This window comes from Meles meles, chromosome 17 (genome assembly GCF_922984935.1).
Source record: "Meles meles chromosome 17, mMelMel3.1 paternal haplotype, whole genome shotgun sequence".
Lineage (NCBI taxonomy): Eukaryota > Metazoa > Chordata > Mammalia > Carnivora > Mustelidae > Meles > Meles meles.
Window position 1 is genome coordinate 53,775,747 of NC_060082.1, and position 22,996 is coordinate 53,798,742.

General features: G+C 45.2%; 1 protein-coding gene across 3 annotated transcripts in view; it reads right to left on the reverse strand.

Moving 5' to 3' along the window:
- The window catches only part of KCNK2 (potassium two pore domain channel subfamily K member 2), a 221,474-nt gene that overhangs the window by 138,091 nt on the left and 60,387 nt on the right, over window positions 1-22,996 (reverse strand). The window contains exons 1-2 of one of the 3 annotated variants that reach the window (XM_045981940.1): window positions 13,354-13,853; window positions 9,805-10,115 (exon numbers count right to left, since the gene is read on the reverse strand). In XM_045981940.1, the coding sequence (XP_045837896.1) occupies window positions 9,805-10,115; window position 13,354 (312 nt within the window). In that variant the 5' untranslated portion in view covers window positions 13,355-13,853. Of the gene's footprint in view, window positions 1-9,804; window positions 10,116-13,233; window positions 13,321-13,353; window positions 13,854-22,996 lie in introns of those variants that run through there. The other 2 variants (XM_045981937.1, XM_045981939.1) reach the window with 2 other exon arrangements.

Here is a 22,996-nt window from a genome sequence, read left to right on the forward strand (position 1 = left end):
AAGGCAGACAGAGTACAGATGAGGGTAGAGATTCATCCTCGTTAAGTAAAAACTAATGGACTTGGGAGAAAATAAACCCACCTCCCCTTTTCAAAGATTTTTTTTTTAAATTTATTTGACAGAGAGAGATCACAAGTAGGCAGAGAGGCAGGCAGAGAGAGGGGAAGGAAGCAGGCTCCCTGCTGAGCAGAGAGCCCGATGTGGGACTCAATCCCAGGACCCTGAGACCATGACCTGAGCCGAAGGCAGCGGCTTAACCACTGAGCCACCCAGGCGCCCCCACCTCCCCTTTTCAAATAGTGTTTTCATTAACCTAGAAGAAGCCCCTGGAGTCCCTGGGACTCCGCTGGAGGACATTACCCAACAACGCCACGCAGGGCAACACCAGGCATCACCAGAGAGGTAACAGAAATAAAACAGGGAAGGGGGGAAGAAAACGAAAAAGAAAGAATTAAAACAGAAAGTTCCTCTTGTGCTAAGGTATGATCCCTCCTTCTGGAATACCGCCCACAGCTCAAAGCGACACTAATCAAAGTTTTAACTGAGCAGAAAGCAGTTCCCAAAAAAGAGAAGTAAAATAATCAAGGGGCCAGTCTACGAGCTAAGGAAGCGATGACAAAACAAGGCTATTAGAAAGCAGAGACCCAAGACACACATCACCGCAGAGCGCCAAGGCCCAAGGAGTTGACTGAGAATGAAATCTCCATGGGGTATGGGACAAAAATAAGAAGGGTGATGTCGCTATCTTTAGATGGGAATTACATGGCTTAGTTCACAAAATTCACCAGGCAATGGTCTAAAACTTTGTAAAGGACGTAATTTTATGAAAGATCAAATGAAAAGGGAAATTTTATTGAGAAGCATGCGCGACACCTATTAGAGAAGGTCTTACACCCTGAAATGTGGTCAGATCCGAATAGTCCAGAGAAGTAAGTTTATGTATATTAGATCCGTGCTGGATTTTTCATACTGTCATGATGCCCGGGGTATAGTCACCCCTTCTAAAGATGGTTTTAGAAAGGGAATTCTGATACTGTGTTCACATGTCCATCAGTAGCATAGCTAAGGCAAAACTACTGAGCTAGATGAACTACTGTTTACTGTCTTGATCCAGCCAAGATGTCAAATGTTCGTAAAAATAAAGGGCAGAGAAACAGCAGAAAGGGATTACAAAATATCACCTCATTCTCTTACTGATGAAGATACTAACTAAACTAGTGGATATTTAAATAATATCTAAATTCAAGACCTGAAATATTCCCCAAGTATGCCCAAACATAACAGTGAGCAAACAATGTAGGTGGTAAGAGGACACACATACGTGATCCCACATGTGTAAAATTCTGTGTGGAAATGTGTGTGTGTGTGTGTGTGTGTGTGTGTGCATACAAAGACACACACATACGAGAGGTGTTGGCCAAGTCTAGGTGGAGGGATTTCAGATCTCTGCTTTTTTCTTTGTACCTTCTCCTAATACTCGGATTTTGTACAGGACACTTTTGTTACTTTGTGAATGCCAGAAAGCAAGAAGGGGTTAAAAACAAAAAAAAGTCTTGTAATTCTATAAGCAGAACATTAACTTGTGTCCCTGAAACTATTTCCCTTTGCTCCTTCTCTTTCCATCCTGATCTGTCTCCTCCAGGTAAGACGTTCTCCAGCTTGAAATCGCCTTCCCTGACTTACGTCACCTGTTCATGCCTCAGCACGACCAGCGCCTGCCATGCAAGTTAAAGCATAATGTTTTAGGTGCTTATTTGTGGCCTCATTATTGGGCTCGAGTTTTCCAGGACTATATACTTTGCACTCACAACTACAGACCTGCTGTGCCTTCCACTGCTGACCTTCGCTAGTAGGAGCCCAGAGCAAAGACATGCACCGGCAACTCAAAAGGCGGAGCGTGCATCCCAGGTGCACGGGCTGGAAATCTGATTTGCTTGATAGGAATAGGAGAGGAACCCAGGGTGAGAAAACAACAAAATAGAATGTAGTTTCTAGAGAAGTCTTCTGGTACAGGAGACGTGAACTCTAGAGTCACCTGAACAGCAGCTCTGTCCTAATGTTTGCTGTGCCACTTGGAGCATTTCAAGCTAAAAAGATTAAGAGGGACTTGGGTTAAACGTTCTGTGCCTCAGTTGACTTACCTGCAAAAGGGAGAGGATGAAGCCTAACCTGCTTCCTGACCAGACAAGAGAGAGAGAGTGTATATGGCAGGGCTTCTAGAAACACCCAGACTCGGATTACAATCGTACTGGCCAGCTATTATCACTAGACACTGTGGTGCACACATTCTTATCTATGAGGAAGGCACGGGAGATGGAGGCCAAAGAAAGAATCTGACCAAGGTGCCATTTTTTTCTCTTGCTGAACATTTTACAAATGCGAATTAAAAAAATATATATCTAAGAGATGTGGGAATTAAATAATATAGCTTAAAGTGTAAGTGTACAAATCTATGATTAAATACAAACATGTTCTGGGGCGCCTGCATGGCTCAGTGGGTTAAAGCCTCTGCCTTCGGCTCAGGTCTTGATCCCAGGATCCTGGGATCCAGCCCCACGTCGGGCTCTCTGCTCAGCGGGGAGCCTGCTTCCTCCTCTCTCTCTGCCTGCCTCTCTGCCTACTTGTGGTCTCTGTCTGTCAAATAAATTAAACAAAACAAAACGAAACAAAACTTCCTCGGAAGTATGATTAAATACAAACATGTTCTAAGAATTTTAAAGCCATCATCAAAATCGCTCTTAACAGATCTATACTGGTCAAATTTCACTCTAATACTATTGGACTGAGTTTTACATTTGAGTCCTGTTTTTAGCTTAGACTAAATAAATCTTCAGCCAAAAAATACTCTTTAATGTCTTCCAATGTATATGGAGAGTACTTTCTCTCATTCTCAACCATTGCAGCCATCAACTAATGTTTTAGCCTTTGTTTTTAAGTAATATTCCTTTTTAATCAGATCAGTTTGAGTAGTATTTTATTAATATACAATACTCACACAGCACTTTTCTTTTTTTTAAACCAATATTAACTAGCTAATCTTCATTAGAGCCCTTGGAGGTAAAATCATTTCCTGACAAGCTACTTAGATGCTCTATTATAAAAACCTAAGTATAATTAAGAAACAGTGTATAAAAATATTTCAGTTGTTATTTGTTGTACTTACATACAACATTCTGCAAGTCAAGATAGCATGAACATATGGACAGGAAGGGGAGGCAAAAATAAGTTTGTTCACTAAGACAGTAGTACGTGGGAGAGTCCTTGGGAAACTGGAAATGGACAAAGCTTTCTTAAGACTTACTTCTGTAGCTCCCATGATTCTAAGTCCCTCTTGTAATTCTCAAGACAGCATTCCTGAATAATTATCACCATTAGAGTCCAGTCTTTTAAAATGGCTCCCAAATAATCTGCTAAAATAATCCAACCTACAATGTTTTCACACATCCAAGAAGATTACACACTCTAATATCTGCAGTGCTTTTTCCAGAGATTTATCCAAAGGACAGGAAGAGTGAAGGCACCGATAAGAAAAGAAAGCCCTTTTAAAGGTTTTCTGGATAATGAGCTCTTGGCATCTCAAATTCAACATGGCTGTGCTGGCCAGAATTTGCCGAGACTATTTTCGCTGAAGTCCCTGCATGGAATCATCCCCAGGTAAAAGAGTGAGACCTGTTGACCCGGAGTGTTGTTTTATAACCATGTCGGTAGAGTGTCTGCAAGATTAGGACCCTCTTGTCCCATTATTTATCCATAACAGCATGATGGATGACTTGCACCTGGTCTTAGTGAGACTCTCAGAAAGCTCGGCCACTGAGGCTAGCTACTTGGTAAGAACAGGGCTTTGTGACCAGCGGGGTAGCAGAAATCCCAGCCAAGATGTTATCTTGGGCTCCCTGGTCCCGAGGTATCCCATGTACACATGGGGGGCTTTGGATCTAAGAGAGCAGAACGGCATGGCATGGCCTAGTGGAGGGAGGCCTCTGATGCAACCCTTGCTTGTGGTGCCCATCTTTATTTGGTGCTGTTGGTACATTCTATCATTTTCCGGCAATGGAGGTCTGGAACTCCTCTTATTTTGGGTCCTGCGAATCTTGTTCCATAATTGAACTCTTGTCTAACTGCCGCTCTGCATGCAATATCCAATAACACGAAGGGCCTGACGTCCTCCCATCCACCAGTGCCTTTGCCGCTCTCCCTCATGTCAGGAGAGTGGAACTATATTCTTTCAGCTCCTCAGGACAAAACTTTTGGTGTTTTTCTTTAACTCCTCGCCCTTGTACTGCAATCTTGTCCATTGGTAAATCTCACTGGCTCTCTTTCTAGAATGTACCCAGAATCTGACCATGTCTCACAACTCCCACTGCCACCATCTTGGTTCAAGCCTCCATTATCTATCACCAGGATAATCCCAACAGCCAAATAATGGTTCCCTCTGTTTCTGTCTGTGGCCACCTGCACTCTCTTCTCAACCCAGCAGCCAGAGTAGAGTGATCCTGGAGAAACAAGCCAGTCCAGGACTTCATCTGTACCAGAAGTCTACTCCATATTAGAACTTCCAAGGCCCTACAGGACTTGGCCCGCATTACCTTCCTGATGTCATCTTCTACTGCTCCCTCTAGCATCTTTACTGTCCCCGTCCCTGCCAGGGGCACACTCTCTTCAGGGAGGGCCTCTCTACTATGGATCCCTCTGCCTGAGTGTTGTTTCCCAGAGAGCCACACTGCTACTTTCCTCGGTCCCTTTACTCAAAAGTTGCCTTATCGGTGAAGCTTCCCCAGTGACCTTATGTAAAACTAATCACCAACACCACCCAACATTTCCTACCCTTTTCCATTGCTTTATTTTTTCTACTGGGACTTATTATTATCTAACATACTATCTTCCCTCAGCAGGATGGAACCTCCCCAAGGACAAGAATGTTCATCTGTTTTATTCTCCACCATATTTCTGTCCCTGGGATAATGCACATAGCAGGAATTCAATACATAGTTTTGGATGAATGAATGACTATATAATTAATATAAAACAATGTTTTTGGTTTTGTTTTGAAGTTCGCTGGTGTTCCAGGAAGACATGCCGCTCCAGGTATCCCCTGGAAAACAACCAAGAGCCCCAATGGCCCATTTACCCCAGGTAGGGAGCAGGTTCAGGAGAAAGCCCACCTCCCTGGTACGTGTAAAGGAGGCCCTCCTTTGTTAGACTTGCTGATGCCCTTGCTCCTCAGTCTAGATCATTCGGTTACTGGAGCATATCATGCTCCTTCTGCCTAGAACACCTGCTGATCCCCTCGCCTCCCTCCCTACCCCCCGCTGACTACTCTGAGTTCCCATTTAACATCCAGTTTCCCTTTACCTCTTCTCTGTGTCTTCTTAGCTCTCATTAAGTGGTTCATTTCTTCCTCAGTAGTCCAGCTCCAATCTCTAAGAACTTCTAGTAGCTATGATTTTGGTGGGTTTTTTTTTTTAAGATTTTATTTATTTGAGAGAGAACATGAGCAGGGAGAAGGGGCAGAGGAAGAAGCAGGCTTCCCGCTGAGCAGGGAGCCCCATGGGGGGTATCGATCCCAGGACCCTGAGATCATGACCTGAACTAAAGGGAGAAGCTTAACCGAGTGAGCCACCCAGGTGCCTCTGTGGCTGTGTTTATGGTAGTCTCCTTCACTTGACTTTGAAGGAGGGAGTGCCTAAAGATGTTTTTTCTGATGGTTTCACTTGCCCCAGTACCCAGCAGGAAGGTCAACCCACTGGACGTACCCTGCAAATGCCACTGGATGAAGGAGTAAGGACCAAACCGAGAAGGAACAGCACAAAGAGAATTTAATCCCCTCAGGAGGAGGACTCCGAGACTCTAGACCTGAGACCACATGACCTCATGCAAATGTATCCATTTTCCCACCCCAAAACAGATAGCATTCCTTCCCTCCCTACCTCACAGGGGTTGTGTGACTCAAATGATACAATGATTTTTATCAATGTACAGATCATAGATCTTGCTCTACCTTTTCAATGGCAGAACCGATTCCGCAAATATGGAAGTGACCAGATTGAGAGCCGACCATATCCAAAGGAACCACGCCTCTACTGGTTTGCCACATTCAAACAGGAGAAAACCAGGAAGTGTTCTCCAAAAAGAATATTAAAATCCAGGTTACAGGGGTGCCTGGTGGCTCAGTCAGTTAAGCATCCAACTCATAACCTCAAGGTTATGAGACTGAGCCCAACATGGGTCTCCCCATTCTCTCTCCCTCTCCTGCTCCCGTCGCTCCCCCCCCACCCCTCGCCTGTACACACATATACTCTCTCTCTCAAAAACTAAACAAAACCCCCCCCCAAAACTCAGGTTGTATACTCCACATTCATATACTGAGGAAGAGATATGTTATCTAACGCATGTCACTATGCATAGAGGACTGTAATTTGCTATTCATTCTACTCTCATATGTGGAATAACAGGAAGCTTTCCAGCAAAATTAATGTTTATTAACTTTTTTAGAGGCTGTAATACAGGAGCTAAGAGCATAAGCTTTGGAGTCTGTCCACTTAGGTTTAAATAACAGTGCACTCTTCACATTGTTCTCTTGGAAAATTAAGCTCCTTCTGCCTCAGTGTGCACCTAAGTTAGATGCATTTAATAAAGCACTTATGTCATGCGGTTGCTTGAGAATTAAATGAGACAACACATGTAAAAGGTTAGAGTGGTGCCTTGTACATAGTCCGTGCTCATTACATTTTGGCTATTGTCAATGGCATTCATGACTCTCAAAATGTCAGTGTGTCCATGTTTTTCCGTACTGACGTCACACTAACTTAAATGTAATGGATGGTGAAAATCAAAGCGTTCAAAATACTTTAGCCCATTGGATTCCTTTGTCTCAACAGCTCTGCCCGCCCCTCTACCCTCCATCTTGCCTTGGACGGCTGATGTCAAGACGGCACTCAGAGGGAAAGCGTAGCTGGGATCATGCAGCTGAAGAAGCAACTGTTCTCAGGAACCTCAAAGCTGTGTTCTCGCCCCTCCTCTCCTTCGCCTCCCCTACCCTGGGATGCAAGCATGGCTTGTTAGGTCACCATAACCTGTCCAGAGATGTGATTAATAACCTGGGGCCTGAGGCCAAATTAGATCCACTGTACCTGACCTCACAGTCTGATGACCCATTTCCTGCTTCTTCATAAAAGGAATCCAGAAGTCCTTCTCCACCAACACTAGGACTGGACTTCTAACTTCTCCACCTGGTTCCCCCTCTCAGCATGGAAAAACGCTAAACCCAGCCAAGACTCCTGGGAATAACAGCAGATCAAGGTTCTGGACACCTCATCTCTCATGCTCACAATGCTGTCTGGTATAAGTCCCTGAGACTGCTGTGTGTTAGCTCCCTAATCCTTAATGCTGTGATATACCTACTCAGGAGGTTTTAAGGGACGATTAAATAAATGTGGGGAAAACCATGTGGAAATTTACGAGAATCATATGAATGAAACGTAATTCTAATATAAGATGACTGGCTCATTTGCCTTCTTCCCTATTTAAGTACTGATCTGGATCCTTGAAGCCATGCCATTATAAAGAAGAAACTTTATTTGAAGAGAATATAATAATTTATTAAAGTCATGGGGTTCTAAAGATGAGTGATATGAAAATAAATAATGGGCTTTGGAATAAGCACAAAAATACTTGAGATTTTTTAAAAAGTGAAGATTCTCATCAGCAGTGAATATTAATAAAGCTAAAAGAGATTCCTCTGTGGGGTGGAAAGAAAAAGATTAGGTCCTTGGTGAGCTCTCTCTGTATCCATTCCAAAAACAATAGAGCGAAAATAATCAGTCTCCACCTCCAGATTGTCTCCACCTGCTATGACTTTCAAGTTATTTTCACAGTGATGAATAAGTCTAGGTTGTACAGAACAGAGAGACCATTTTGAAATTCACACAGGGTTTCCGCCAGCATTGTCCCGAAAGCCCAGGCATTTCCCCCCCTGCCCTAAACCCACCACACTGCTTCAGATGCTAAGAATGGAACTGAATTCTTAGTTCTGAATTCACTCCGAATTGCCTGAATCAGATACTTCAACCCAATAAAGAGATGGAGTAGGGGTGGGGGGAAGGGAGCAAATAGGAACAGCAGCAAAGGAACCTAACACGTTGTGACGTCCTAGATGCTTTATAGGGATTATCTCTTCACTCTTCACAGCAACCTTGCTTGGTAGATACTCTTTCTGCGTTCCAGACAGAGCACTGAAGGCTCAGAGAGCAAAGGTACTTGTTCAGGGTGACGCCTCTAGAAAGTGCTCAGCTGGAGTGTAAAACACATCCTATCTGATGCTACTTCCAAGACAACCTAGAGCTCGTCCTTTAAAACCCTAGAAAAATGGGAATTCTTTAAGATTTTTTAGTACCTCTTAGAGCTCTGTGGCACAAAGAGCGAAGGAGAAGTGATCTTATGGAGAAACAGACAATGCGGTACCTGGGACAATGATATCTGTTGGCAGGTTCACTGTCAATACTGAAAACACTGTTGTATATAAGTGTCTGAGGAGTCTTTTCAAAATCTAAGTGAAGAAGTTGAGACGCAGAAGTGTCTGAATATAGAAGGAACTAAAAGAGGGTAAGCGAATACTATCTTTGATAGCTTTTAGTAAAACTTGAGTGAGAACTTGAATGTGTAGTCTACAAATAGAGAGAGGCATGAAGGGCAGAGGTAGCCTTTGGGGTATCCATGGCAGAAGGCAAATAAGAGAGAAAAGGTCTTTGAATATGAAACTGGATTAAAAACAGTAAGAATTTCCTCCCTCAATCTACTGTTCATTTGAAAGATGTGAAACCAAACAGAAGATAAGGAAGAACATGTTCAGATGATTGGATGATTTTCAACCTAATCTGACTTAGACCAGTTAAGAGAAGTAGGTTCTACAGGAAAATGAGTATCTGTACAACTAAAATGTTTCCCACAACCAGTCAGCTAGATCTCTCCTTGAAAGAACACTCTAGGGCTTTCTTCTGACCAGACTCTTGGTTTGACCACTGAATTGTTTTATGTAAAAGAAATCCACAACAAAAAAGACAGCCATCTCCAAATAGTCTAACTGAAATGTTTAAATCATTTTGTGATTATCTTTTGTCACAAAGTATTTTCCTTAAGAACACTGTTCCGCCCGTGATCGAGTACATGAAAACGAAATTATTTTTTTAGAATTCAAAAACTCCATTTTTCTGTGTAATAGTAAATTGCTTTTAGTTAGGGTTTAACGAAGCAAGGATGCGTCATCTCTCTAGGCGCCTAAAAAAGGCAGTTTTCAGAGTTATACTTTGGCTGGGTTAAAGAGGTGAGCTGCAACTTGTTAACCAGGAGGGCCACCCATCTCAAGAGGCTCGCACCACAAACTCCTCTCCTCTATCTTATGATGGCTCCCAGCATGATTAAAGCACTTTTCGGCCTTAGGTTTTCCTCTCACTTGCCACGGCAATGTTTCTCAGTTGGGAATGCTAATCTGACCACAAGCGCCTCCAGCAAGCCAACCCCATGCCCACAGGCATCCATTAGCCGTTCTAAGGGCAGGCAAAGAAACACAAATCAGGGAGATGGTGGGACAGGAGGAGCAGAAGAGGGTAAGAAGGAACAGAAGGAGGAGAAGCGAAAGAGAAGAAAAGAGGGAAGAAGTGCAGAAAGGAGAGGAGTCGATCTTAACAGAAAGTGGAACCGGACCCCCTCCAGGCACGCCACTGGGCTACTGTGGGTAGGCCTCCTCCTGCCATGACTTTCTTTCCCCAGAGAGGAAGCCAGGTGACAACTCCTCTGTGCCGTGATTACCTGGATGAGTTCGTCCAGCTCAGTCGAATTGACACAGGAGTGTTGGGAAATGAATGTTTGCTTCTGGATCACAATGGTGGTCCTCTGTGAAATCTCATGAGGCTGCTCCAAGGTTTTGAACACGGTGGCTCCGATGATCAGATAGAGGACAACCACCAGGAAAATCGTGGAGACCGTCTTCCATTTCATAACATTAATGGTCGTGTCACTCTCCACCCGGGAAGCAAGCACTGTGGGTTTCGTGGAAAACGAGAGCCTCGGTTTGGAGTTCTGAGCGGCAGATTTAGGGTCCAGCAAGTCAGGTGCCGCCACTGACAAGAACAGAGAAGGAAGGTTAGGTCGGAGAAGAGGAGAGCGGCAATGGCTGGGCTTCTTTAAGGGCTGAGCAAAGGCGGACTGAACTCCACGGCCCTCCTGGTGGAAGGTCTGGAACCAACCAGAGCGCTCCCACTAGCTCGCATCCAGGACTTTATCAAGGAAAAGGGGCTGGGTCTCAGCTCTCTGCTGCTGCTGGGGTTCCAGATGGGAGGAAGGAAACAGGAGGTGGACCAAGAAAGTTAAAAAAATAATAATAAAATAAAACAATGCCTGAGGTCTTACCTAATTTTTAAATTTACATCTGTTCGCCGTGCTACTCAACAAAGACTGAACCCCTAAGCGTTGGCATTACTGAACTATCTCATAAATACTCATGAAGAAGGTTCATGGATGATTCCTGTTCTCAAGAACTTAACCCTCTATACCGCAAGCAACTGACATAAGGAATATTCTTTATTTTTATGGAAACATTCATTTAATAGAGGGATTGCATTATAAGCGAATTTGGGATCCAAACATTGTTGCTCAAAGTAAAACATTAGTCATTTTCTGGTAAAACACGATGGTAAGTAAACCACTCAATTGCCCAATCATTTCTTTTTTGCCTACCCTCTAAAGTGGTTCATGATTAAACAGTCTCTGTATCTTGTTATATAATCTCTGACATCTTGAAAAAACAAGTCTTGCTACCTCTTCTGGCACAATCCTAGGTGCAGCCAAGATGGGACTAGTTCCTTCCATTTCAACAGTGAACATTATCCAGAAAAAAAGAAAAAGTAAAACCTTATCTTATACCTTAGACCCTCCGTGCTCTGTACAAAGCTAATTGCTCCATGAGAGCAGATTTATGTGTTCCCTGACAAAATCCCATATGCTCTGAGGTGACTGTAAATCCATTATTTATCTCAGCTCTTCAAAAATATCATTAATGGATATCTTTTCAGAAAATACAAAGACACTAGACTTCTGCTTCTGCTTGGTAAGGGGAAAACAAGCCATCTGCTACAGAATGACTGGAAAGGCAACACTGAACCAAAATGTTAACAGAGTAGCCAGGAAAACAAAACAAAACAAAACCAAAAAACCAAGTATAGAGGGACTTTTAAAACCACCAACTCAACCAGAACAATGAATGTAGAGTCCATAATTGTTACAGATAAAAGTAAAATTACTCTGGTATATATAATACAGGTCTGATATAATAACCTAACCTAGAAGACACTTTTAGGTAAGCATCTGAGAAATCCCTGTGGAATTACACCCAAATACCCTACAAGAACCTGAAATCACTCGAGGATAAGAAGAGAACAGAAAGTGTCAGCTTTCACAGGGTTAGATACCCTACACTCCTGACCACCACTGTGAGTTACACGAAGGTCTACCACAGTCTGAGTTCAGAAAATAAAGCATCAGTTGCCCGTCACAAAGAAGCTTCGCAAACAAAGCTATTTGAAGCCCCAGACCTAAGCAGTGTTGTACAGTGGTGGCCGATAGCAGAGGGCTCCCTCAAACCAGCAGAATCCCCGAATGGCTCTGACTTTGAAGACACGAAGTCAGAGCTCCAAGAAGTGACTGTACAGACTGAACTGCTCATTTCAGCAATGTACGGTGGTTCAACCTGCTGGATCCAGGTATGGACCTGTTTCCCTCCTGATACAGTCACCTGCTCAGATTAACCAGTAGACACCTTTGTCATGTAATAGTTATAAAGGCAACTTCGCTCAAAATTAGCACTGGGTATGTCTTTTAATGTTTTCATTGGGAAACTTTTTTAACAGACATGCTGATAACAGCTGATATGACTGTCACCTGCTGGCTAGCTACGCCACCCTGCCGCCGAGCGACATAGTGTGTCTTGAGTGAAAAATAAAGGTCATTATCTAAAGTTAACCCATCTTTGGAATAAAAATAACAGGAAATCCACATTATTTCTCTAAAGGAAGCTTTCCAAGCCTTTCCTTTCCAATGATCTGTGCTCTCGTATTTCTGGTTTTTCACATCAGTGCCTTCTACTCTGTAGAAGTGGAAAACACCAGGACTGTTTACCTTGATGCGTCCAAATCCCAATCCTAAATCCCAATGCCACACTAACACATTACAATGATATGCCTTTAGGGGAAAGGGACAGATAGGTTTTTAAAAGATTGAGAGAGTGTGTGTGTGTGTGTGTATTAAGCTAATACATTTCCTGATGAAGTTTAGTTCTTTTTTTTTCTCCCATTCTGTGAAATTTTTCTTTTTATTATTTTTATTAACATATAATGTCTTGTTTGTCCCAGGGGTACGGGTCTGTGAATCGTCAGGCTTACACATTTCACAGCACTCACCATGATCACATACCCTCCCCAATGTCCACAGAAGTTTAATTCTTTTAAGCTACTCCCTTATTTTTTTAATTAGCAGAAATATATATAAATGCACATTTGGCAGACAGAATGGACAGCAATTGGTAAAACACCAAAATAAAAAAGAACAGCCTTTTCTCTCAGTCTGACATGGGGAACCTCTGTGTTTCCATCTTCACATCGTTTGATGTGTGATCAGGCAGAGACGCGCCTCAGAACAAGGAATCAAAGAGTCGTCCCCGGCACACACTCATCACCATCACTACCTCCCTCCTCCAGCACATCACAGTCTCCTCTTAATCCCGGTCTCCCATGCTCGCGCAGGTATGCCTTCCACGCTTGGGGCCGCAGCTGACGACTCAATAGCAAGAGAAACGAGCCTTTTTTCAGCACCACTGCCTGTCCCACCACGCAACGGGCAACAAGTGTGACCAGGGTCACCATGCGTCCTGCCTGTCTGCTGCTCCCAAGGGCTGACCCTCCTCCTCCTTCGGAAACTCCCCCAAGGTGTCCCAAACCCACACCCGAAGCAGATGCAGAAGCCCCAGGCACCAGCGGGAGAGGGGGGAGCGGTAGCGGGGAGAGGAGCCCGGCTTCGGTCTGCCTCCAAGCCGAGATTATGACCCAACACCTGGGACGGGAAACGAAGGCGGAGGACGTCCACTTGCTGCCGGCCGGGCATCTGCAGCCCTCCCGGTCCCGGCAGGGGCGGGAAAGCGCCGGGCGGGAGGCCTGGGGGCGGGGGTGGTCACCCGGGGGGTCTCACCTCCTGCTCTATAGCCGGGTCTCTCCCGCGAGGCGCTGGGAAGCATGAGGCATGCAGCATTCAAAATGTTTTTTGAAAAAGACGGACTTGAAGCTTTTACAAACACGCCATTGTACTCACTTCTTATTCAGAGTCGGGCTGCGCGCTCCGAGCTGCACGGGCAGGCATTTTCCCCGGCTTTGTTTTACAAGGTGGGGAGAGCGGGGCTGGACGCGGGAGGGGGTGGGGGGGAGCGTGAGAAGAAACGAAATCGCGGGAAGGAGGGGACACCGGCGGGCTGGGCAGAGGGCGAGGCCGAGGCCAAGTTGGGCGCGGGCGCCGCCGCCCCCGCACGCGCCTGCGGCCGGGCCCGGGTCACCCGGAGAGCGCGGGCGACCCGGGTCCCGCGCCGGCCGGCAGCCGCCGCCGCCGCGCGCTCCGCCCCGGGTTCCGCGCTGGCCCGTCCCCGGCGCGGCGCGGCGCGGGGGCGGTCGGTGCAGCCCGAGCGGCCGTGCGCCCCGGCGTCTTTGTGCGCGAGCCTCGCTCTGCCCCTGTTCGCATGTCTTTGTGTGTCTCCCCCGGCAAAGCCCTCGGGCCCCGGGGGGCGGGGGGTGTGGCACCGGCTCGGCGCGACGGGCGCCCTCCTGCCCGCAGCTCGGCCGCCCTCCGCCGCTCTCCCTGCCAGGCTAGCTGCTCGCGTCCCTCGCCGGCTCCTTTCCCTCCTTTCGGAACTCCCTCCCCCTCGCCTCCCCCCACCCTCCGTCTCCCCGCCTGGGCTCGCCTCTCCGCAACCCCTCCTAGCCTAACCCGCGCCGGCGTCTCCCCTGCCTCCTCGCCTGGGGGCACTGCCGTGGGGCTCACCTGCTGCCTCTTCCCTCAGCCCCTTCCACTGGCGCTGCCCCCTCCCCACATGCCCATTCTCACTATCTGGCGCACAGACCGAGCTCCAACCTGTCTCCTTCCAGGGCGGGGTGCGGTACTATGCTCCCGGGCGCGGGTCCCAGGACCCCTGCACGTATGCGTCTTCCGCTCCCCTTGCCCACCCTCCCCACCCAGGTTTGTACTGAGAGCTGCCCCCACTGGCGCCCTGCGACCCCCGGAGTGGATCGGTAATGGGGCTGCTGGCTCCTTCCAGTCTACGCCTGGGGAAGTGTTGTCGAGTCACCAGCAACCCCCACCACACCCCACCTCCTCGAGTGCTTAACCTGGGCAGCGACCTCTGACAACAGAAGGTTCCAAACCAGAACGGATGGGGAACGCACCGGGAGCTAGGGTGAAGACATCTAGGGGTGCAGAGGGAATGGAAGAAAAATCGGAAGCTCTCAGGCCAAGACCCCTTTGCTGGGGACAGGGGTTGCGGCTGTTCTCGGCCGAGCAGCGGAGTGGGAGACCTGGGACCTCAGTCTGAGCCCGGCGCTCCTGCACACCTCCGCATCAAGATCCCAGTTTGGCGGATACCAGGCCCCGCCCAGACTCGTAGACTGCCGCGCGGGGGCAGCTGAACGCGTGGCTGCAGGGGTGCGGGCACCGAACCCGCAGAGGAGGGGAGGAGAGCGCGCAGCTGAAATAGGTTAGTCCCCCTCGTCACCCACGTGATGTAACAGAACTTGAACCCGAGTGTAAACTCGCTCTTCCTCCTCACTTTGGCTGCGGGAATAGCCCGCTGACCTGCACCCTCCCACCTCCACCGCTGTGCTTTATCTCCCAGAAAGGCTTCTGGGCCAACTTGAAGTATTTTGCCAGCTACAGGGAAAACATCCTCGTGAAAAGTGTAGACGGGAGAAGCTAGTGGAAGCTATGGACCCAGAGGAGGTCAGGCAGAGCAGAAACACCCTTGATGGCCAAAAGAACATAATAAACCTTAGGCAGGACTGTGGCCATCCATGTTCGAAAATGCCAAATTATTTTTTAAATTCCAGAATGGACTCAGCACCTCTTCCTCCTATTAAAAAACGTCTTCCTTATTAGGAATTCCTTCCTGCTGGAACAGAAACATGTTTTTCTCCACTTCTGCTCTCAATATAATCGGATGTCCTTTCTGAAATGTGAATCTGATCCTCTCACTTAAAACCGTTTCAAACTCTCTAGGTGACATATAATTTGCTTCCTGATCTGGCTTCTCTTTTTCATTCCAGGCCTCTCTGGGTCCTTCATCTTCCCTCACACACCCTCCCCCAGCTTTACATGACAAAGACATTGTATTAGTAGGGTTCTCCAGAGAAACAGAACTGATAGGGCATGTGTGTACGTGTGTGCAAAAGATTTATTTTAGGAATTGGCTCACACTGTTGTGGGGGTTGGCAAGTCCATTTGAAATTCCTAGGGCCTTTCTGGCAGGCTGGAAACTCGGGCAAGAGTTGATGCTTCTGTCTTGAATTTCTTATTTTCTGGGAAATGTCAGTTTTTGCTCATCAGACCTTTGACTGATTATATGAGACCTACCCACATCATTAAAGGTAATCTTTCCTTCAAGTCAGATAATTATAGATTGCAACCACATGTACAAAATACCTTCACAGCAACACCTAGATAAGTGTTTAACCAAATAACTAGGTACGGGAGCCAAGCCACCTAAAACTAATCATCACAGGTAATGTCCTTCAGACCTGCCAACAGTCTGGAAGTTTCTCCCAAATCCTAGTTCGTCAGGTGTCTCGCTGTTTGCTTCCCAGGCAACTTGACCTTCTGTTTTTACACTTGTCATATTGCGTTGTGCTTCTTCAGACTACACTGTAAGCTCAGTGAGGGCAGAAGCCATATCTCTCTGATCCCATAATATCCACAATAACCAGTGCCTGGTTCGAAACAGGTGTTCGAGAAACATCTGAATGACAGTGTGATGAGGGCATCGTTCACCTGGCCTCTCTTCAGGTATTTGGAACCAGGGTATTCAGCGTATATAGGACGTGAGATGGATTCACCACCTTCAGAAGTATTTCTATCCTATCACAGGCTTTTTGTTCTCCAGATGAAATGATCCCAAACACTTTGAGGTTTGCTTGTTAACTTCTCTCCTTTCCTTTAACAGGTTGGTCTTTCTTGCTCTCAGTCTTCTGCAAATTTAACCACACCTTGCCAGGCTCCTGTCCTCTGTCAGACTGGCTCATGCTTACTACAGAGGGGGATTAACTCACATTTTATGCACCTCTGCATAGTGCTCCCCTTTCCTAGACTCGTGGCATGGAGGACTCACCGCCAATCCCAAATGCTGAACTGTCTTTTCCCCTCCTTTTCTCCAGCGGCGTATCCACAGTAGCTGTCTTCCGTCATCCTCTTTGCATTATTCTCTTGTTAGACCCATAAGTGTAGGTGGGGGAGGGGAGCACAGATTTTCTTTATAGAGACGTTAAAACCAGATCAAAAGAAAAATTCCAAACTGTAACATCGCAGGAATTGCTCCAAAGCCAGCCTCAGCCTCACAAATAACTTGAAAGAACCAAGAAACCAGTTTCCACACTGACTTGAGCCCTGCTTTCCGCTGTAGCCCCCAGAGCCCCCGCAGTGAAATACTCCTACCACTTTAAGAGCCTTCTTGTACCAAACACATACTAACTCACTGTGTTTGAAGGAAGTAGACCAGTTTGTGTATCATTGAAGCAGGAGAAACAAGGAAAGGGGAAGGTTTATCTTGTTTAATTTTATGCCTTCATTTCTTAACACATATAAATCCCATTAAAAGTAAAATAGAGGGGCGCCTGGGTGGCTCAGTGGGTTAAAGCCTCTGCCTTCGGCTCAGGTCATGATCCCAGGGTCCTGGGATCGAGCCCTGCCCTGCATCGGGCTCTCTGCTCCGCAGGGAGCCTGCTTCCTCCTCTCTCTCTGCCTAGTTGTGATTTCTCTCTGTCAAATAAATAAAATATTTTAAAAAAAAAAGTAAAATAGAAAAACTAAGTAGACTTGATTTCTTTCATGCCACAGGACTATTCAACATCGCTTAATTTTACTTCAGTGGACAGGAAAACCTGAAATATGTAATAAAAAGACTGAGCCCCCTCAAATTCTATACTCCCTTCATTCCAGTGCTTTCAGAGTTGTTGTTCTGCTCTTCAACTAGCAGTATGAAATCTACAGGACTTCACTTCTATGTTTATTGTGCTTTTTGACCTTGGCCTACTCATAGTTACCAAAAAAATCAAAAAATAAAAAAAAATAAAAAAAGTAAAAAAGCATGCCACTGTCCCTCCCATGATTCCAATCAGACTTGTTATTTTGGAGTCCAAGTGACCTCCGTGGGTGTCCTGTCTCTACCATTTGCAAACCATGTGAGTTTGAGGGAGTCACTTTATTTCTCTGACCATCAGTCCATCAGTTTCCTCATCTACCAAACAGGGAGAATACACTGAACTCAGAAGGGATTGTCCTAAGAATCAAAGTGAGACCACATATATGACTTTACCATTGCTAAGTCTTCAAGAGAATTTTATTCTCTCCTGTGATTGGCTAAACCTCATGAACCAGCCCAAGGTAGACCACCAACTTTTTAACTCTATGGTAACTCCTGCCATTTATTTAATCTTCTGGACAACATCATTGCATAGATCTGAGAAAAGGAAGAATGAATCACATCCATCAAATATTTACTGAATGCCCACCAGCTGCCATACAGGAGCTTGGTGGATATAACAAGGTTGCTGCCTTCATTAAGCTTCTGGTCTAGAGAAGGAAGGTGCTAAACAAGCAAAAATTAAAATGCTAGTTAAGTGCAAGAAAGAGAAGGTACAGGGTGCTGTGAGAGTATCGAATGCTAGAAGGTCAGGGTTGGCCTATCTAAAGGAGTCTATGGGTGAGCCCTGAAAATGGAGAAGGTGGAGAGTAGGGGTGGAGAGGGAGAGCCACAGTGCAAGGGAAGAGCTTCCTCAAGAGAAGGAGGAGCACGTGGAGAGACTGGGGTGGGCAGAAACATCGTAATTAGAATTTGGGGAGCTCAGAGAGAGAGGACTGGTAGTAGACAGTGATCAAATGATCAAGCAGAGGCCAGGTTACATGGCACTTGGATTTTCATGAGTGGGATTAGTGGGACTTTGACACATTTTCAACAAAGCACTAGCCTCATCAGATGGCATTAAAACAAAAACAAAACAGAGAATAACCGCTCCGGTAGCTACATGGAGAACAGATAGAAGGCAGATAACAATGTAGACAGCGAATTCAGATGTTATTGCTTTAGTCCAGGTGAGAGATTCATGGGATGGGAGGGGAAGGGGGGACACGAGAGGCAGCAGTCGATCAAGAGGGCTCTATGATCCATTGGTGTGGGAAGTGAATGGTGAGGAAGAGGGCGGGCATTTTCCGAGAGGTTCCAGTTCACTGCAAACTTGGAGGAGACAACTATGTAGACGGTACACCAGTGCAACGCCTGAGTGATGTGGTCCTTCCGGAGGGCACTGACCTCCCTCTCTCCTACCTGCTGTGTTTTCTGTGGGACTCATCCTACTTGTGGGTACAGTGTATGTCCTGGGTCTCGGCCAATACAATCATGATTCCTCAGCCTTTCAGCTGATTCAGACATGAACCTGTGACCCACTCAGCCAATGACATTTATGTCACAGTTTCTGAGAGAAGAGATTTTCACACTATACCACTGACCTTGAACCCATAAACCTCAGTTTATTAGCCCAATAAGAGTGGAGGAGGAACCAGAGAACAGAGCCAATACGGAGCAAACAAATGCAAGATGACCAGGTCATGTTCGATGGATCCTCTGTATCAGACCTCATCGTAAGGCAATGGATCCTCTATATCAAACCTCACCGTAAGGCACACACTTTTCCTTCTTGTATAAGCCAGCTTGTGTTGAGACCTCCAACACTAAAAATCAAGAGTTCTAACTGAAACATTGCAGTGCAAGGAATTGGAGAAATTGGGAAATAATTTACCGATATGGAAGTCTCTAAGTTGACCCCAATGATTCCTGCCTCTGGTATTCATGCCCCATGTTTTACCTTCTCCCTGACTGGGGGCTGTCAATGAACAGAATGTAGTGTAAGCGATGGGATGTTCCTTCCAAGACAAGGTTATAAAAAGACCATGCACTCCCTCTTATTCTCTCTCAGGATCTCTCCCTCTGGTGTAAGCCAGCTGCCATGGGATAAAGCAGCCTTGAGGAGAGACCCATGTGAGCCTGGAAATACATCTCCTGAGGTCTTCCAACAGCCAAGCAAATGAGCTTGGAGAAGATCCTTCCCCAGTCAGGCCATGAGATGACTGTAGTCCTACACTGTACCCAGGTACAGCCTCTTAAGAGACCCTGAGCCAGAACCACTCACTTTAAGTTCCTCTGAGACTCCTGACCCCTTGAAAGCTGGGGGAGCATAAATGTTTCCTATTTTTCAGCTGCAAAGTTTTGGGGTGACTTACAAATGTGGCAGCAAATGATACTATAACTCCTAAGAGTTAAATTCGAAGTGAGCTTATAAAGTGTCAGTCAGACTTAACCTATACAAATTACACTAAGAAGGCAATTCCTCCAAGGCCTAAACGTATTCATCTGAAGTACTGGAATGTGTTCATTAGAAGGAAAGTTGGATGTCATTGGAAGAAGAGCAAAGGCTTTCTAGAGCAGTGGATGTTGAACCTAAGCATGCATCAGAACCCTCTGGAGTGCTTAGAGACCACAGGTGGCTGAGCCCGCCTGCACAGTGTCTGATGCATCACATCTGGGGTGAGGCCTGAGAACTGGCACAAAGAACGAGTTGCAGGTGATGTTGAAGCCGCTAGTCCTTGGAGCACACACTGAGCATCCCGGGCAAAGAGCAGGATCTGGGTTCACTGTGCTCTGATTGCTCATAGTCACAGAGGCCGTCTCTGCAGGGGTGAGAAACTGGGATAGATGGCAGCTCCTGATTTGGTTGACAAATGACGGGCAGGCATCGGCACAGATGAATATTCATCCTCATTCTCAACGGTGTTCAGTCTAAAAGTTCTTTCTATCTGCAATACCACCTAAATGTTTTATACCATTTATGGTACAAGAAATGGTACAAGAAATGCACTTATTCACTCATTCCATGATGCATTTATTTATTTAGTACTATCTGCGTGTCAGAAGGGCATTGTTCCAGTGTTTGGGGATATAGGGGCGCCAAGAAGATATGCAGATCTTTACAATTGCAGAGTTAAAATAAGGAAAGACTGACACTCATGCAACCAAGTCTGTGTCTATTCAGCAAAACATCACGGAGCTGCTGGGAGGATTTCAGATTAAAGGGCCTCACTCTGAAAAGTGAAAAAAAAATGTCATTTCCCCCTAGAAGTCTGCAAAATTCATCAAAATCAGGACGTTCATTTTGCAGAAATAACTCACTCTAAAATATATAACACTCCGCAATATTTTTAGTGGGTTTGTATATGCGCTTACTTTAAAATAAACGCATGTGCACAAAAAATAGGAAGGAAGGTAAGATTTTCTCAAGTAAACAAGAATCTCTTTTATAATGGTAATTCTTAGTTCTGTGTGATTTCTGTTTAGTTTTGAAAATTCATGTAAGTCGATACACCCATCTTTTGTATATAAACATCAGTGCTTTAATCATGTGTCCCCGCCAGTGTTAATTATTAAATATAAGCTAATATTGATATATAATTTTGCTCAACCAGGAATAAGATAGTGAATAAGAGCATTGCTAAGTAAAGAAAGCCTTATAAAATGGCACTCTGCTATAGAATAAATTCAGAACACGTTGGAATTTACTGAGTTTACAAAGAGGAAGTCTTGCTCTAGATTTTCTTTCCCCTTGCAAAGCTGAGTGTCATAAGCTATCAGTAGGAAATGAACATTTTTGATACGTATCTAGACTCTCCATCCCGGGCATCACAGGTAAATCCTCCACCAACAATGAATTCATTAAGTATTTTTTTTTAAAGTCTGCCAATATTAGGCAAACTAATTACATCAAATGTGACACTTTTTATTAAAGTCAGCCATAAATCTGGAGAGATCTAGAGCATTTTCAATTTTTTTTGATGGCTTTCATTACCTAATGAATTTTCAGTACATCCAGTGCTTTATTTAAAACTTATATTTGTTGAGAACATTTGCCAGCCCAGCATTTTGCCTTTGCCTGAGATCACAAATTCTGACAGCAATGAAGAACAAATCAATTTTTTCGTGTGTGAAGAACAAATCAATTTGATTTCTCTTCTAAAATGAAGTCAAAGACACGAAGGCAAGAAAAAAACAAATAGGGAATGTATTTGGAATCTCCTAAAGATATTTTTTAATGTGTTCAATAACCAAAGATCTTAATTTCACCCTATGGAGATTTCAAGAGTCTAGCTTTCCTTTCTATCTTTTTGTGTCTGTGATTAAATGAGCACATATAAGACTTGCTCATGGCCGTCTACTAAGTTTATGGCAGAATTGAGATTAATAACTCATGCATCAGCCAGGATGTGTTTATTCTATAAGAAAGCTGTAAAACAAAGTAGCTTTTGGTAGAATTGGTAGGATGGTTGTATCTGTCTCTCTGAATCCACACAGTGATCACGGCAAGCCTGCTGCCGCACCACACTTATCCCTAGACCTTTTGCCCATGGCCTCACCTCCACATCTCTCATCTATTCTCCACACACTGAAGTCAGGTAGATCCCCATCAAAATAAAATCTGGTTAAGTTGGATTAAAAGCATACGCTAGCTTCCCATTGCTTTCAGGATAGAGACCAATATGCAAAGGGTATACCTTATTCTGTCAATAATAATGGTAACAAGAACAGCAGGAATGGTAACAATAAGTAACATCTATCAAGGCAACAAGCCAGCCATTGTTTTAAGACCCTTTCGTTTATTATCTCATTTAATCCTCATAGTGACTGTAGGAAGTAGCTACTCTTATTATCCCTGAAGACACTAAAATAACCTCCGCAAAGTAACACAGTGAGTCAATCCTACTATATAGGGCCCATGGCCAAGCTCTGCAATTTCCTCTTCCTGGTTCAGCCACCAGCTGGGTATCCAGTTTCTTGAATATCCCCCACCTCTCCTTTCCTTGGAGCCTTCACACACATCAATCCTTCCAGCCCAGACTGTACCTGTTTCCCTCACTCCTAGAAAATAATTTCTACTTGTCTTTCAGACTTCAGCTAATACACACCTTCTTTAGAAAAGGCCCGGTAAGGTCCTAACAAGATCAGCCCACACCTACATGTACAGTCTCTTCATGATCCTGGTCACTACTGTTATTAAGCCACTCGTTTAAGTCATTACTTTGTTACTGCTTATATTATTGTCCTTGGATGCCATAACCAAGTACCACCACGTGGGTGGCTGGAAACCTCAGAAATCTTGGTCTCCATTCCAGAGGTTAGAAGTCAGAAATCAAGGTATCAGCAGAGCCATGCTCTCTCTCTGACGGCTCAAGGGGAGAATTTCCTTTGCTGCTTCTGGCTTCTGGTATTTGCTGGCAATCCTCGGTGTTGGTTGGCTTCTATGTATATGCATCATTCCAGTCTCATGGGTATCTCCTTGTGTGTCTTCACACTGCTTTTCCTCTGTATCCCAATTTCCCCCTTCTGAAAGGATATCTGTCATACTGGATTAGGGCCCACCCTACTGACCTCATTATAACAGGATTACCTCTTGAAAGACCCTCTTTCCCAATAAAGTCATGTTCTGAAGTACTGGGGTTAGGACTTTAATATACCTTTCGGGGAGACTACAATTCAGCCCATAACATTGCCAGGGAGACTAGAACAAGTTCCAAGAGGGAAAGGACCTGGTCATCTTGTTCTCAGTACAGTATCTTACACACAGTAGGCACAAAAATTAATACTTATTAAATGGATGAA